General features: G+C 41.3%; 1 protein-coding gene across 1 annotated transcript; it reads right to left on the reverse strand.

The window, feature by feature from the left end:
* Positions 1-1,377: 1,377 nt before the first annotated feature.
* Positions 1,378-17,970, reverse strand: LOC105470289 (cystatin A). Its single transcript, XM_011722122.2, has 3 exons — positions 17,774-17,970; positions 5,494-5,595; positions 1,378-1,609 (listed from the first exon to the last, which is right to left on the reverse strand). The coding sequence occupies exons 1-3, from the start codon at positions 17,837-17,839 to the stop codon at positions 1,481-1,483; spliced, it is 297 nt and encodes a 98-aa protein (XP_011720424.1). The 5' UTR covers positions 17,840-17,970; the 3' UTR covers positions 1,378-1,480.
* Between the last annotated feature and the right edge of the window lie 377 nt (positions 17,971-18,347).

Here is an 18,347-nt window from a genome sequence, read left to right on the forward strand (position 1 = left end):
ATTGCACACCATGGCCTTGAACTTCTGGCCTCTAGAGATCCTCCTGCCTCTGCCACATGAGTAGCTAGGACTACAGGTGCTTGCCACCTCACCTGGCTTGGATCTTTTTGTCATAAATGACATTATTGGGACAAGTGGGGTAATTTGAATGGTGTCTGGGGATTAGATGCTACCAGTGTATCAGTGTTAATTTCCTAATTGCTTAATTTTATTTTTAATTTTTATTTTTTTAGAGACGTGGTCTCTCTCCATCACCCAGGCTGGAGTGCAGTGGCATGAGTATAGCTCACTGTAGCCTCGAGTTCCTGGGTTCAAGCCATCCCCCCACTTCAGCCTCCCAAGTAGCTAGTACTACAGGTGTGTACCACCATGCCCAGCTAAATTTTAATTTTTTTTTTTTTTTTTTTTGTAGAGGCATGGTCTCGCTATGTTGCCCAGGTTTGTCTTGAATTCCTGTCCTCAAGCAATCCTGCTGCCTTGGCCTACCAAAGTGCTGGGATTACAGGCATGAGCCACTATGACCTGCCAATTTCCTGATTTTGATGGCTGTATTTCAGTTTTGCAGGAGAAGATCCTCGTTTGGAGGAAATGCACACTGAAGTATTTGTTGGTGATGGGGCATCATGGTAAGTAACTTAAGTCTCAAATGTCCAGGAAAAAAAAGTTTTTGTTTTTGTTTTTATTATTATTTTTTTTGCAACTTTTCTCTATGTTTAAGTTTGTTTCAGAATAAAAATATAGGCCAGGCATGGTGGCTCACGCCTGTAATCCCAGCACTTTGGGAGGCTGAGGTGGGCAGATCACCTAGGGTCAGGAGTTCGAAACCAGCCTGGCCAACATGGCAAAACCCTGTCTCTACTAAAAATACAAAAATTAGCCAGGTGCGGTGGTGGGCACCTGTAATCCCAGCTACTTGGGAGGCTGAGATGGGAGAATCGCTTGAACCCAGGAGGCAGAGGTTGCAGTGAGCCGAGATTGCACCATTGCACTCCAGCCTGGGTGACAGAATAAGACTCCATCTCAAAATATATATATATATATTTTTTATATATATACACACACACACACATACACACACTTTGTAAAATGCTTGATTTAATTTTAAAATATGAGGGTAGAGATGGAATACTGGGTTATCAGCAGCCACAGGGAACAAGGAGGCTGATGAACTGATAGTCCATGATCCGGCCTGCCTATGTTGGGGGTGAGTGTGGTACTATCCTTTAGCCAATTGCATTAGGCTTAACTAGTTTTTATAAGATTTCCAAATGCCATCAATTTATATGGAATTTATACTCTAAAGCAGTAGCACTGATTTTGAGAAAGAAAAGGTAATTTCTACTTAATACAATAAATGAGAAATAATTGAAGAAATAATTTCTTTGGAAAAGAATGCTTCTTTATTGATGGTTTTATTTATCAGCAAGGATCATGACTCAGTAGCCAGTGGAAGGAGTCAGAACACTTTGGAAACATGCTGCTAAAAACCCGTCAGCTCATCATCCTTGTTTTTGTCAGCCTGGTATCCAGTAAGTACCAAGTCCTCATTTTGTCCGGGAAGACTTTTGAATACTTTCAAGTGCATATAATGATTATCACCTGCTCGTACCTGAAAAGTATTAAAAAAAAGAGAAAGCAAAAGGAGATTTATTCAAATGGGTCTACATCAAGTGAGAGAGCTACAGATCTATAAAGACTTCTGTCCAAAAAGCTGCTGAGGAATAGCATTGCTAGACCTAGTCCACCCATTCTTAGACTCTTTGTATTCATAAATCCACCACCTTATTTTAGGAGAGAAAGAGTAGAGTAGGCTGGGCGCCGTGGCTCCCACCTGTAATCCTAGTACTTTGGGAGGCTGAGGCAGGTGGATCACGAGGTCAGGAGTTCGAGACCAGCCTGGCCAGCATGGTGAAACCCCGTCTCTACTAAAAATACAAAAAATTAGCCAGGCATGGTGGTGCATGCCTGTAATCCCAGCTACTCGGGAGACTGAGGCAGGAAAATCACTTGAACCCAGGAGGAGAAGGTTGCAGTGAGCCGAGATTGCGCTGCTGCACTCCAGCCTGAGTGATACAGCAAGACTCTGCCTAAAAAAAAAAAAAAAAAAAAAAAATTGTAGACTAATGGCATGGCAAGAGGCATAAGTCCTAGGTTTATTTTGTTATTTTTTTTAGTATAATCTGGGCACAAAGGACAGCATTTTATTTTCAAAGATGCATGGAGCAAGAAAACCAGTGACAGCCTATATTTTTGGTGATGCTGTTTTCTGACTCCCAACTTGGGACACTTTATTTGCCATACAGTCTGATAAGGGAAAAGAAAATCAGAATTGCCCTAGAAAATTTGGGATGCAGGGTTCATATACCTATATCAGAACCTACTTTATAAACGCCCACTGGTAAGATTGAGCAGAGCCCAGGGGGCAGACACCCTCCCTTCTAGAGTGAAGGGGTCGGGCACTGTGGCTCACGCCTATAATTCCAGCACTTTGGGAGGCCGAGGCGGGTGGATCACCTGACGTCAGGAGTTTGAGACAAACCTGGCCAACATGGTGAAAACTAAAAATACAAAATTAGCTGGGCATGGTGGTGCACACCTGTAATCCCAGCTACCTGGGAGGCTGAAGCAGGAGAATCGCTTGAATCTGGGAGATGGAGGTCGCAGAGAGCCGAGATTGTGCCACTGCACTCCAGCCTGAGCGACAGAGTGAAACTCTGTCTCAAAAAAGAAAAAAAAAAATGCTAAGGGGTTTTGCTAGGAAGTCATTGGTATGAAGGTTGAAGCAGAAGCAGTAGTTTGGACATGAATCTGAGACCTGGAAAATTATGGTAAGAATTTTTACTTTGGTTCTTGCTTGAGACAATAAATGCTTTGTCTTATAAAAATATTTATTGTGCTTCTGATGTCACTTCCTATCCTAATTTTAACAAATGCCATATATCAAATGTTTACTGTTAGCCAGACACTATGATGAACATTTTATATAAATGATTATATTAACTTATATTATAGGCCTGAAGAAAGGTGGAGCAATGAAATTTTACAGATGTGGAAGCAGAGTAAGAGAGATTAAGTGATTTTCCATAAATTTCTCAGCTAATAAGTGGCACAGCCAATATTCAAACCCAGATCTGTTAGGCTCTAGCATCTACATTCTTTTCACTCTACAATGTAACCTCTTTGGAGGGTACTGATGGGGGAATGAGGCCTCGCTCTGTTGCCTGGGCTGCAGTGCAGTGGTGCGATCTCAGCTCACTGCAATGTCAAACTCCTTGGCTCAAGTGATCCTTCTACCTCATCTTCCCAAGTAGCTAGGACTACTGATGTGCATCACCATGCCTAGGTAATTAAAACATTTTCTTTGTAGAGACAAGGTCTCGCTATGTTGCCCAGGCTGATCTCAAACTCCTGGCTTCAAGCTATACTCCCGCCTTGGTCTCCCATAGTGTTGGGATTACAGACGTGAGCCACCACACCAGGCCAGTGTAACCTTTTAAAAGCTCTTATTTTGTTCTTTATATTAGAGGCAGCACAGCCAGTAGTTAAGCTCAGTCTATCTGGGCTCAAATCCTGACTCAGATCTTATAGTTGTATGACCTTTTTAGTCTCTTCACCACCCTGGAGCTCAATTTTTTCATTGGTAACCCAAGAGAAGTGATTGTACTTATCTCATAGATTTGTTGTGAGGATTAAATGAGATAATACAAGCCCTGTTCTTAGACTAGTGCATGGTGAATTGTAAGTGCTCAATAAATTTCCAGCTTATATATTCCTCACAACACCCTGCGAAGCAGATTATTACCCTCATTGTGCAGATAAGGGAATGAAGGCTCAGAGAGGAGGAGGAGCTTCAAGGGTTCAAACCCAGGACACTCTGACACCTAAGCCTGTGGTCCTTCCATTGTACCACCTGCCTCTTGATAGGTACCTGAAATACATAGAGAAGGTCTCGTCACTGGCAAGACCTTAAATCTAGAGTGGCTCAGAGCAAAGGGATCAACAGCCAGACTACCAGGAAGTAAAAGGGAACTAGGATCAGTGGCTGAGATCCAATAGGAAAAATTCGATAGCAGAAGGAAGAAAAGATGAGAGAGACAGAGAGAGAAAGAGACAGAGACAGAGAGAAGGAGAGAGAGAGAGAGAGAGACTGATTAAGAGAGGGCAAAAGGGTGGTCAAGAGAAGAAATTTTCAAGATAATTGTCTGATGAAATGTTGAAGAGACATGTGAGCTGGTAATATGCGGTAATATGTGAAATGTAATATGTGGTAACATGTGAAATGTATGCATTTGAATTAATCATAAATTATTAAAATAAATATTCTAATGTTGATGGAATGCTTCCTATCTTTGCACATAATCATTTTTAACAGGAAAACGTTCTTTTCCAGCCATGAAGAAATCAGATTGAAAATGGAGGAAATGGTGCCATTGTTTTCTGAGGATACAGCAGGGTCCTCTGTGACATGTGTCTCCCCGTGACCTGGTCAAAGCTCCCTGTGACATGTGACCTGGTCTTTACTAGGAGCTCACATTTGGCAGAACAGGGCTGATCCATATACATAGCTCGGTACTGAAACTTTCTTATGCTAAGCTGACTAGCTCCACTTACTTATGTTTATTTTTTGCTGAAAACGTCTTTTAAAATGTTTATATTTTAATTGAATTGTTTGTTAAAGAGAAATAAGCCACACTGTGCCCTGGTCAAATGGTTAAGTAAAGATTAAGTAAACATACTTTAATATTTGTTTTTATTTTTAAAATCAGAATTATCATCTTCTTCATACATAAGGACAAAAATGGCTCTTAAATATTCATGGTTGACTTGTTCAGTTGGTTTCATCTTGGTAACTTCAATTAGAACTGGATCAATGCATCGTGTAATTTTCTGACAGAGCTATATAATTAACTTTTAAACTATTTTAACTACTCCACTGCTTTAAACTATACCTAGAGTGCCATAAGTTAAATCTACTAATTTGAATTACAAAATAATATTTACATTATATTAATCAAAATGCTTATTTAAAGGACAAAAAAGGTTTAAATTATTTTCCCAGCTAATGATTTGAGTCGTTACTTTAATTTATTTAATTTAGACATATAGAATCATACAGCTTTGAGGTGGAATCGGCTTCAAGATACCATGTGGTCCAGCCCCACGCCTTCAGGCAGATGAGACGTGATCCTCCCTCCTTACCTAAGAAGCAGCACAGCCACAAATCCAGCATGCCCTGAACTGTTCTGAAATCTTTTTCTATACAATTTCCAGAAATCAAGAATCAATGTAATAAAGCTTTCTGAATTCACAAGAAAAAAAATGGCATCATATCATTTACCAAATTTGAGAGTCTACCACTTGGAAGGAATCATGCTAGGCATCTTAATTTAGGACAACTGTAAGGAAGCAATTATATGGTAGGGAAATCAGGGAGCATTTTACATAAAATGAGAAATAGATCTTTTGGCGCTAAAGTAGGTACTGAACTCTAACCTTAATGTAGTAATTTATTCCAGCAACGACTTGAGTTTTATACTCCACAGCTTCCAATTTTTCATAACTCTGATTTGTTTTTTCTTCAAGCTGTGGTTTAACCTAAAGAAAAGAAAAGAGGAAACAAATAATCAAAGCTATATTAGACTCCATCTATGTGACGTACACATCTGGGAACCTCATCCTCCTAAAAGTCTTCAAAGATGGTAATGAAATCTATGAGCTATTTTTATTATTTCAATAGAAAACACCTATTTTAATACAATTACATAGGTTAAAACATCAAATTTTGTTGCTTTAGGCTGAATTCACATAAACTCAGTGTGGTAATGCAATATAGGAGCATTTTGACTGTTAAACTCTAAGAGTTATATATATCTTTGATTAACAAAAATCAGTAGAGCAATAATTACTACTTGATTAAAACATTATTTTAAAATAATTTCAGACTTAAAAGTTGTAAAATTAGTATAATGAATTCTCTTATATCATTTACAGTTCCCCTAATTTTGCCATTTTACATAACATAGTATAATCACCAAAATCAGGAAATTAACATGGTATATCACTATTAAGTAGTCTCTAAACCTTATCAGAATTTTGCCAGTTATCCTGAAAATGTCTCTTTTCTGCTCCAGGATCTCATGCAGGATCCTGCATTGCATTTAGTTGTCATTTCTACTCAGTCTCGTACAATCTGGGTTCATTCCTTTGTTGTTCACAACCTTGATGTTTTTGAAGAATACTGGCCTGTTAAATGGTAGAATGTCCCTCAGTTTAGGTTTGTGTGATCTCCTCTTATGTTAGTATTACACATTTTTGTAAGGATAGCACAAAAGTGATGTTGTGCTTAAGTGCATCCTATCAGGAGCTACATTTCATTACTGGTGATGTTAATTTTGATCACTTAGGATGTCTGCCAGGTTTCTCCACTGTAAAGTTACCATTTTTTTCCCTTTGTAATTAGTTAGTGTCTTGTGAGGAGTCTTGTTTCTCGCTGTACTTGCATTCATGAATTTTAGCATCCATTGACGGTTCTTGCCCACAACAATGATTAATTGTGGTATTGGCCAAATGGTAATTTAAAAAGTAATTTCTTGTACATTTATTATTTGCAATTCTACTGTAAGGAAGAGCTGTTCTCTTCTCTTCATGTAGTCAATTACTTATTTTATGTTAATATGACTCATGGATATTTATTTTACTCTGTGGATTACAATTCATTACTCTTTATTTTGTTACTCAAATGTCCTAGATTTGGCCATTGGGAGCTCCTTCACCTGATGCCCGTGTCCTTTCAACACACCTCTATCATTTTATAAGCACTTCCTAACTTTCTGACTCTACACAAGTAGAGTCAGATGTTCCAGGTTTATCTTGAAGTTTCCTTGCCTCCTCGCTGGAATCAACTATTTCTCCAAGGAGTCCCCACTCCTTTTATTGGAGAATGGTATTTAAGACCCAAGATTTGGGTGCTGTGTCTCTTGTTACTAGATGTCATTGCTTCTAGGCCCACTCAATGGAAAGGGCTACAAAATAATATGTGTACTCACACACATGTGCACACATCTTTACTCATTTGTATGTGTGTGCATATACACACATTTATGTGTGTGTCATTTTATATGTGTGTGTATGGGTATGTGTGTGTATGTGCATGTGTGTATATATATATGTGTATATATGTGTGTGTGTGTGTGTATATGTATATGTATATACACACACACACACACATATATATATTTTTTCCTCTGATTAAAATCAAATACCACGGCCGGGCGTGGTGGCTCATGCCTGTAATCCCAGCTCTTTGGGAGGCCGAGGTGGGTGGATCACTTGAGGTCAGGAGTTTGAGACCAGCCTGACCAACATGATAAAATCCCTTCTCTACTAAAAATACAAAAATGAGCTGGGCACAGTGTTGGGTGTCTATAATTCCAGCTACTCAGGAGGCTGAAGCAGGAGAATCGCTTGAACCTGGGAGGCGGAGGTTGCAGTGAGATGAGATCACACCATTGCACTCCTGCCTGGGCAACAAGAGTGAAACTCCGCCTCAAAAAAAAAAAAATAAATAAAAAAAATAAAATAAAATAAATAAATAAATAGATAAAATTTTAAAAATCAAATACCACAGGACTTATTTAGCTTTTCCCGTTTCCTTATTATAACTCCTTTCTCAAACGCTGAGGAAGAATCCTGGTTCTTATTATTTGCAATGTATTTGCCTATTTGTTCAGTTCTAGCGTATACATAAAATAATTTCAGAATTGCTGACCTATACCCCTGTGGAAAACAATATACTAATTAGAGTGCAGTATTTGGGTATAATTCTAATAAAGACCCTGTGGTTGCATGGGCTTACCTGGATAATCCAGGATAACCTCTCCATCTCAAGAGCCTTAATTTAATCACACCTGCAAAGTCTCTTTTGCTGTGTAAAGGAACCTAGTCACAGGTTCCAGGGATTAGGACATGGACATCTTTGGAGGGCCATCATTCTGTCTACCATGGAGGGATATGGGTTGGGTTTAAATGTCAGCATTCCCGAACCAAACATGAGAAGGGAGACAGAGTCCCAAATTTAATATGTAAATTTTTACTGAACCCATCAGCTTTCTGTACAGTACTTCATTCCCACTCTCAGCTGGGCCTGATAGGCAAGAGTCTACTATGAGCTCTTGACTCAGTTCCTGCTAAGTGTAAAGCTCCTCTTCTGCCAGGGTGGAGGACAGTGAGGGAGAAGGAACTCGGGGAGGTCTCACTGTCCCTCATACAGATCAGTCCTCTTGCTTTTGGTCCCAGGCCTCACTCCTGGCTACGAGTTTTTTGTGGTGTTCATGCCTGCGCCTTTGTGACGTTCCGCAGGTAAATCTGCTTGCTTCTGGCTTAGACTTTCCCCTCTGTGGGCTTAGCTTCTGTTTAGACTGCTCAGCATTTTCCATTGTTCATCTGTTTTCCAACTTCCAAAATTTTATTGCTATTTCTGAGGTGGTACTTGCCTATCTCCTGTTGTCTTTATATCTGTGGCTTTGTCCTTCAACCTCAATTCTTTTCTATCCTTTGGAGGAAAAAAGATATAACTCTGTGTATTGAATATACCTTGTTTATTGAGAACTTGCCTTTATGCCCTTCATGAAAGCATTTCATGTCCACACAACTTCAATCAGGCCTCCAATGCATCTAGAATTTTCCCAAGGCAGTCCTTCGTCTTTCCCATCAGTGGGCAGTTGTTTTTTGTTTTTTGTTTTTAAATTTAAGAGACAGGATCTCCCCCTCACCCGGGCTGGAGTGCAGTGGCATGATCATAGTTCACCACAGCCTCGAACTCCTGGACTCAAACAATCCTCCCTGGGCAGATGTTTTGAATCCCTTACTACTGATGCCTCAGTTTGAGTACCAGAACTGTTTTCAAAGATGTAGACATATGCAAACTGTGAGCTGTCAGACCACTTCTGAAAGGCCAAACACTCCACTCAGTTCTCCTGTAACCTTGAGAATAGATGGGAAAAATGTGACTGCTCTGTTGAGATGGAAACGAAATTTCAAAGTGGAGAAAGGGAGAAGACAAATAGTGAGAACAAACCAGAAGTGGGAAGAGCTAGGGGCAGGAGAGCGGAGAAAGGGTGCACGGAGAAGCAGAGTAAGGAAACGGGTTACTGTCTTAGGGTCCCTTTCCAAAGCCTTTCGAGATTCCAAAGGAGGGGTGGCCAGCATTGGACACCAGTCAAATTAGGAGCTGAGTTTGAAAGGGCTAATCTCTACACTAACCGCCAAAGTGTCCATTTAAACCTCATTTTATGAATGAGGAATCTGAGGCCATGAGTTGAGCATGACTGCTTAAAGTTGAAAAAATATTAATCATAGTTATTTTAAAGTCCTTGCCTGATAACTTATATATCTGATTTGTGTTCCTTCTGCTTTTCAGTCATGTTTTTTTTTAAAGCACATATCCTAAGCCAGCCAGTCTTTCTTGTCTTTTCTTTTTTCTTTTCTCTTCTTTTCTTTTCTTTTCTCTTTTCTTTTCTTTTCTTTTCTTTTCTTTTCTTTTCTTTCTTTCTTTCTTTCTTTCTTTCTTTCTTTCTTTCTTTCTTTCTTTCTTTCTCTCTCTCTTTCTTTCTTTTCTTTCCTTTCTTTTCCTTCCTTCCTCCCTCCCTCTCTCCCTCCCTTACTTCATTCCTTCCTTCCTTCCCTGCTTCCTTCCTTCCTTCCTCACTCCCTCTCTTTCTCTTTCTCTTTATTTCCTTCTCTTTCTCTCTTTCTTTCTTTCTTTCTTTCTTTCTTTCTTTCTTTCTTTCTTTCTTTCTTTCTTTCTTTCTTTCTTTCTTTCTTTCTTTCTTTCTTTCTTTCTTTCTCTCTCTCTCTCTCTCTCTCTCTCTCTCTCTCTCTTTCATGGAGTCTTGCTCTGTTACCTAGGCTGGAGTGTAGTGGCATGATCTTGACTCACTACAACCTCTCCCTCCTGGGTTTAAGCAGTTCTCCTGCCTCAGCCTCCTGAATAGCTGGGACTACAGGTGTCTGCCACCATTCCCAGCTAATTTTTTATATTTTTGGAGAAACCGAATTTCATCATGTTTGCCAGGCTGGTCTCGAACTCCTGGTCTCAGGTGATCCACTCGCCTTGGCCTCCCAAAGTGCTGCAATTACAGGGGTGAGCCACCATGCCTGGCCCCAAGTATTCATTTCTATCTGTCCTAGAAATATATCTAAATCTTTAACCTTTCCATCATATCTGTATAATCCACAAATGCAGAATTTTCCATGAGAGGGGGGATTTAAAAGATCTGGTTTGTTTCTTGAAGTGCTCTGGCACATGTCAGACTGTGGACCTTGATTTCTGGTTCACTCTACTTGTAACCTGCAGCCTCCCTCCCTCTTCCCAGTAAAATAGATTTGCATGGTTTAATGTTAGATGACGACATGGACCTGAGTGATGAGATTTGAGCGGAGGAGCAGGGAAAGGGGCAGAGTAGGGGAGCTTGTCAGTGAAACCTTAAGTCTCAGAAGGTAGCCTGACACTGAAAGACTCCCCAGGATGGGCACTAGGAGGATGCAGGCCAGCTGGGAACGGTGGTGGGAGACTGGTGGTGAATGGATACATCTCCTGCTGAATGCAGTTGGCCTTCACCTTTCTCAGTCTGCCACGCGTGATGGTGACGGGAGCTGAAGGAATATAGAGGAGGTTTGTCACTTGGTCTCCAGCCAGGGCAGGAGGCTACCAGGGAGGAGCACCTGGTATGATGCATTTACCCCAGAGTTCTTCAAGCATTTCTCATTGTTACCGAGCATGAATCTTAGTGAGGTGTTTATTCTCTGAGATCTGAGGATTTTAGCCATGAGGCACCCGACACCCAGGACTTTCCCCTAATCTGTAGTCATTCTACAGAAACAATAGGACTGTGCCTAATTTTAGAGAAAATGGATAGAAAAATATTGGTGGCAAAGTTTATGAATTACATTTCGGGGAGTTTTACAGAGTAAGGAAGGAGAGTTTGAATAGTAACATGAAAGGACAATAGGGCCAGTAAGATGTGACTTGTGGACATTTGTTGTCTAAGTATGTTTTGAAGGAAGAAGAAAGTATGGGACAAGGCATTGAGGATGCAAGAAATGAAGTCACCTGGCTAAGAGAGGAAGGGCTGGCTGAAGAGAGGAGAACAGAGTCTAGGGAGGAATGAGATCCAGCAAGAGATAGGGTCAGCTGGGGCGTTTTCTTACCAGAGGCCTGCAATCTCCTAAGACAGGAGTCCCCAACCCCTGGGCTGCAGACCGGTACCCATCCACGGCCTGTTAGGAATCGGGCTGCACAGCAGGAGGGGAGCAGTGGGCCAGTGAGGATTATGGCCTGAGCTCCGCCTCCTGTCAGATTAGCAGGTGGCATTAGATTTTCACAGGAGTGGGAACCCTATTGTGAACTGCATGCAAGGGATCAAGGTTGCGTGCTCCTTATGAGAATATAATGCCTGATGATCTGAGGTGGAAGAGCTTCATCCCAAAACTATCCCCTCCACCACATCTGTGGAAAAATTGCCTTCCACAAAGGTGCCAAAAAGGCTGGGGACGGCTGGTGTAAGAAGAGTAGGAACTGAGACATCCTGCTGGAGGGAACATGGTGGTGGGAGGGATTGAGGAACTGAAGAGAGATTTACATTTGTGGGGTTTCTAGAAAAAGACCAACAAATATGACTGAAAGTATGTTCTGGCATTCCTGGGTCCTGTCCAGGTTGTTCAGCATTAATCCACAGGTTTGTAATGGGTGAGTTTTCTGTGGTTCTGCACCTCGCTTTGGCAAAGTTCTTTGATTCTGGAACAGTAGTAGCTGCATAGAAAGTGGTGGCAGTGGGCGTGACCTTTAATTGAGAATTAGAAAGCTAGGAGCTCCCAGGGTCAAGGAAATCATCATGAGTGGAGGAGTATCTGAAGCTATCCTCCTGTCATGGGGTCCAGGCTGGATGAGAGACTGAGTGGGCCTGGGTGTGTTATCATGAAGATGGGAAGGTAGGTGCCTGAAGGATTCTGGTGTGGCTGAATGGCAGGTTCTTTGGGTGTGGGACAGTGGGAGAGGCGACTAATGAGGAGGCTGTGGTCAGAGAGGGGAATGCAAATTTGTGGATGGGGTTAGAGCCATGACATACTAAGTTCCAGGGTGTGCCCAGGATGGTATGCAGATGAGGTGTTTGTGTGGTGTCCTGACCGACAAAAATCATGCTCTGTGTGTTAGCCAGGAATGGTATTTAGCAATTAGGTTTATGACTAAGGGGAGCATGTGTATGTGTGTGTGTGTGTGTGTGTGTGTGTGTGTTCATTGTGTGCATGCACATTGCATGTATAACCCTTCTAAAAATAATTAAATAACATTTCTTTCCTTCTCATAAACATGCTCAGAATTCTCATCAAACGCTCATTAACATATTATATAGATAATGAATCAGCAATAATGATCTGGAGGCTTTTGCTGTTGGGCCATTCATTTATTTGGTTCTTCATTATACAGATTGTGGCTTTTCATGAATGGGATTATGTATGGCTTTGTCTTTCTGGGATGTGTCCCTCTTAGATCCATTCTATTTTATAAATTTCCACAAGGGCAGGCACTATTTTATGTCCCTGCTACCCCCATAGCAGTTCACACAGTTCTGTCTACCTAACCAATGTTTTCTGAATGAAAAGACCACAGTTGTTTTCCATCCTGACAACTTGTCTTCCCAAATAGGAAAGATGAGTATAGCAATGACCTCAGCTAATACAGAGAATCTTGGAAGAGGGTTTTCTTCCAAGTGTACTTTAGTACATGATGCTACAATGACATGTTCAGTCTCTGTTATTTTCAGAATGGGAAAACTCATTTCTCCTGCCTTCGAAAACTTTCAAGTTTTCTCAATTGCCATCCCCTTTGTTTGCCTTTCTTTTCTTTCTGCCCTCATCCAATATTCCTCTTTCACTGTGATATCAAATTCCTTGACCATGCAGTTAACATTTGTCTTTGATACTCTTCCCTTCTCTATGTGATGTCTTTTTCTTCTTTCTCTCCTTCTAATGGGGTTCTTCAGTTGGCCTTCCACTAAGAAGCTCTCTGAGAAGGCCAAGGAAAGCTGATAAACTTCAGCTCCTCTGAGAATACTTGCACTTTAACAGGTGATTTTAAAAAACACAAATACAGGGCCAGGTGCGGTGGCTCACGCCTGTAATCCCAGCACTTTGGGAGGCCGAGACAGGCGGATCACGAGGTCAGGAGATCGAGACCATCCTGGCTAACACGGTGAAACCCCCGTCTCTACTAAAAAATACAAAAAAAAAAAAAAAAAAAAAAAAAAAAAACTAGCCGGGTGAGGTGGTGGGCGCCTGTAGTCCCAGCTACTCGGGAGGCTGAGGCAGGAGAATGGCGTGAACCCGGTAGGCGGAGCTTGCAGTGAGCTGAGATCCAGCCACTGCACTCCAGCCTGGGCGACAGAGCGAGACTCCGTCTCAAAAAAAAGAAAAAAACAGAAATACATTCAAAAATCAAAAAGTAAAACTAGCAAGTAAGTGACAGGTAGTGGAGATTGTCCCTGAATTGCCAGCACCTACCCATTTTCCCTGTTCCTGCATGGGGACCTACTGTAATTTTGGAGAAGGAATTGACTCAAGTTTCTCACCTATAAAGTGGTTGTAATAACACTTGCCTCTTGGGGCTGTTTGTAGGGGCATAAATGATATAAATGATGTGAAAGTGCTTCCTAAACTACAACGAGTTTTCCAACTCTTCCTCTACCTTCTAACACTGAACTGGAAATTGTGCCCTAAGGCTCACTCCTGCAAGAGAGGGCAGATAAGTGATAATCTGGGCTTTAACACGGGAGTAGCTGAACTGCCTCACAGTAATTATTTACCTGAAAGGAAGGAGGTTTGACCAGCAATCTCTAACATCTTTTCTGGTCCAAAACCTATGATTATGAAAAAGTACTTAATTGGATATTGTTTTATATACTGTTCCAGATATCTCGATTTTTCCCAACTACCATATAAACTGCTAGAGGCCAGGGGCCATATTTTACAGCCCTTATGTAGCTTCTATAATAATTAGCATAACGCTAGACACTTAGGAGATATACAAGAAATGCACCAACCATGAAATGATTCACTGATATTCATTTCCTATATTTATTTATTTATTTATGTATTTTTTTTAGACAAAGTCTCACTTTGTTGGCCAGGCTGGAGTGCGGTGGCGTGATCATGGCTCACTGCATCCTCAACTTCCTGGGTGCAAGTGATCGTCTCACCTAAGCCTCCCAAGTAGCTGGGACTACAGGTGTGTACCACCTGGCTATTTTTTTTTTTTTTTTTTTTTTGTATTTTCGAGGAGGTAGAGACAGAGTTTTGTCATGATGCCCTTGAATCCCCCAGATCAAACAATCTGCCCGCCTCTGCCTCCTAAAGTGCTGGGATTATAGCCGTGAGCCACCGCACCTGTCCCTCTAATGATTAAAAAAAAATTTTTTTTAACTTTTAAATTTTAAAATTTTTTTACTTTTTGAGATGGAGTCTCGTTCTGTCATCCAGGCTGGAGTGCAGTGGCACGATCTCGGCTCACTCCAACCTCCGCCTCCTGGGTTCAAGCGATTCTCCTGCCTCAGCCTCCTGAGTAGCGGGGACTACAGGCGCCCATCACCATGCTCAGCTAATTTTTGTATTTTTAGTAGAGACGGGTTTCGCTATGTTGACCAGGCTGGTCTTGAGCTCCTGACCTCAGGTGATCCGCCTGCCTTGGCCTCCTATATTGACTTAAATTTGAGGCTGGTGCTTCCACTGAGAAGACAAACTTAACACACTCTCTCCACTCAGTGTATTTCCCTTTCCTAACAAAGCTCCTCTGTGTTCTGCCACTGTGTGGTGGAGAGTGCAGGCAGTCAGACACTGGGGGTGAGCTAACTTCTTAACTAGGTGACTCTTTTTTTTTTTTTTTTTTTTTTTTTGAGACGGAGTCTCGTTCTGTGGCCCAGGCTGGAGTACAATGTTGCGATGTTGGGTCACTGCAGCCTCCGCCTCCCAGGTTCAAGTGATTCTCCTGCCTCAGCCTCTGGGTAGCTGGGATTACAGGCACCTGCCACCACGCCGCCTAATTTTTGTATTTTCAATAGGGATAGAGTTTCACCATGTTGGCCAGGCTGGTCTTGAACTCCTGACCTCAGGTGATCCGCCCGCCTCAGCCTCCCAAAGTGCTGGGATTACAGGTTTGAGCCACCTTGCCCAGCTTAACTAAGTGACTCTTAATCTCTTTAAGTCTTGGTTTCATCATCTGTAAGATAGACACAATACCTTCCCTGCCTGCCCCAGGGGTTATGAAGATGAAATCAGAGTTTGAATGGAGGTCAAGCTTTTTAAAACTGCAAAGCTCCTTTCTGGGGTGAGGTAGCTGTTCTTAATGTTTATCTCTCATTCTACCTCTCTGATGACATTTGAGCCAAAGGGAAGCAGCTTCCTCTCTGCCACACACACACTTTCAAATCAATTTTATAATTTAAAATGGGACTCACAGATAGGTGTTATTAACAATGCAAGGCCCTCTGGTAGCTTCTTATTTTAAAAATTAATAATTATTGCTAATCAAGTGATAGGTTTTTTAAAAAATCATTAAAATTTTCTGTACTGTCTCTATTTCAAATTTATTTTTCCCTGTCTTTCTACAGCTCTGGTCCTTAGAGAGTCTCAGGGGGATTTTTTAGGGTCAGGGATGCTTTCAGCCACAAATTTGAAGCAAACAATTGTGATGCTTCACCTATGCACATTTGTTTTTCATTTTCAAGTTATTTTTATGCACATTTTCTCACTTAGTCCTTACAGCTCTGACATCGGTAGGGCAAGAGGTGTTACCTTCATTTTTCAAATGAAATAGACAAATTTTATTTTGGCACCCTGACTTTCTTTTTTGAGGCAGGGTCTTGCTTTGTTGCCCAGACTGGAGTGCAGTGGCACTATCTCAGCTCACTGCAACCTCTGCATCCCAGGCTTGAGTAATTCTCCTGCCTCAGCCTCCTGAGTAGCTGGGATTACAGGCACCTGCCACCACTCCCAGCTACTTTTTGTAGTTTTAGTACAGACGGGGTTTCACCATGTTGGCAAGGCTGGTCTCGAACTCCTGACCTCGTGATCCAACCGCCTCAGCCTCCCAAAGTGCTGGGATTATAGGCATGAACCACCACACCCAGCCTGCACCCTGGCTTTTAAAGCGCCATCTCCCCCTGGCCTTGTAGGATGCCATACATCTCTGATTCTGCAGGCAAGTGAGGCCATGGGTGGCAGCAGCAGCAGCACTTGGGAGTCTGGTAGAAATGCAGAACCTCAGACCTCCCCCAGGCCACCTGAATCATAATCTAAGGTTTATCAAGACCTGCAGGTGATTCAAGTGCACATTCAAGTTTGAGAACATGGATCTGATCTGCGGATTCACATGAAGAAATTACTGACTTAATATCATCTCCCAGAAAAAAAGCTCCAAGATATTTATTTTTAAAAAGAACGCTTGAAAGAGAAATAATTAGTCCCCAAGAATGAGTGATGGGATTCTAGGCATCTGGCCCCTTAGAGAGCTTTCTAGTTCCCTGAATATACAGGATCCCAACTCTTATAATCACACAAAAGCTGATCTTGTGTTCCACGCTGTCATGGAATGATGTTTCAGAGAGAAAAAACAAGAAGGAATAATACAAGAAAATAAGGTAACAAACTAAAAACCTAAAATGGTAATTTGTACATGTTTTCTTTCATAAAATATGCAACTAAATGTTTACTGCATAGCTAGATGATAGCTAATCACACAACACTTAGAAAAATATATCAGGGCCGGGTGTGGTAGCTCACACCTGTAACCCCAATACTTTGGGAAGCCTAGGTGAGTAGATGGCTTGAGCCCAGGAATTCAAGACCTGTCTGGCAACAGAATGAAACTCCATCTCTAAAAACAAAATAAAACCCCCAAAATCAGCCAGGCATGGTGGCATGAGTCTGTAATCCCAGCTACTCAGGAGGCTGAGTGGGGAGGATCGCCTGAGCTGGAGAAGTTGAGGCTACAGTGAGCCATGATCACACCATTGCACTCCAGCCTGGGTGACAGAGTGAGACCCCATCTCTTAAAAACAAAACAAAAAAGAAAAAGAGAAAAACATATCAATCCGCTAACAACATTGAGTTCTATTTTTCCGTATATAATTTGGCAGCCTCTGACATTTTGGAGTCACTTTAGACTATCACTTCTCTTCTCCATTAGCTGAATCACCCTTTAACTCTGAAAAGACTAAAACACTGTATATTTGGGCAAAAGTGTATGAAATTTGTAAATAGATTGCCTTTACAATATTATTCTTCATTCAATCTATTTTTTAAAAATTTCCCTGCAGTACATTCCAAGACTACTTCATCAAACTGTTAATAACCTTACACTTCAATTACATGTTGGCTTCACTTGGTGAGATTAGAAAAGTTGTATCAGAAACTGAATTAGTAATGCTAGAATCATATCTAGGATTGAGCTTTAGAGATGATACAATACAAATTCTTCTTTTACACATGGAGAAAATGAAGTTCAGAGAAGAAATGTGATTCACTCAAGGTCACACTCACAGTTTGGGGATTATTCGAGGTTTCATCTGAAAACCTCTTATTTCATCTTAGTTGTAAAGAAACCTGAACAAAGTCACACACATCCTAAACTTCTAGTTTTCATGTTCAGCCACATCCTTTCCACCAGGACAACTTATGAATCAAGATTTTGGCTCAGACTTTTTCCTGAATGGCATCAACTCACCTTATCAACAATCTCCTGGATTTCTGGAGTGGCGGGTTTGGCCTCAGATAAGCCTCCAGGTATCATTTTGGCTGATTGCTTCTTTGCTGGACAGGATGCTGGAACCAAAGTGAATAGGGAAGTGTGGAGACTCGTGTGTTAAAAGAGGCATTCACTAGCTCCGCCTATAGAATGCTTTATTTTCCAGAAATAGCAAAGAGGCATGGGGAAAATGAGTATGCCTCCAAGCAAGTCTTCTTGCTTCCTGGACAGAATATGCTACATGGAATTTGGAAGAAAGAGGGGTTGGAGGATGAACAAACAGGCAAGTATAGGAGTCATGTCCTAACAAGCATCAAACATCCCCGCATTCTCTTTGACAATGGTTCCATCCTGTTGCATCATCTGAATTATGAAATCTGAAACTACAACTAGAATTTCCAAATGTTTTAAAACTTCTAACACAAAATTTTATTTTTTTTAAAGCAAAACTTACTAATAATGTCAAGGTTAATTTAGAATTTACTTGACTTTAGAAAGAAAGCAAACCGATCTATCTGGAGGACCTGGGCTGGATGTGTCTTCTTTACTCTTA

Source organism: Macaca nemestrina, chromosome 2 (genome assembly GCF_043159975.1).
Source record: "Macaca nemestrina isolate mMacNem1 chromosome 2, mMacNem.hap1, whole genome shotgun sequence".
NCBI classification, from domain to species: domain Eukaryota; kingdom Metazoa; phylum Chordata; class Mammalia; order Primates; family Cercopithecidae; genus Macaca; species Macaca nemestrina.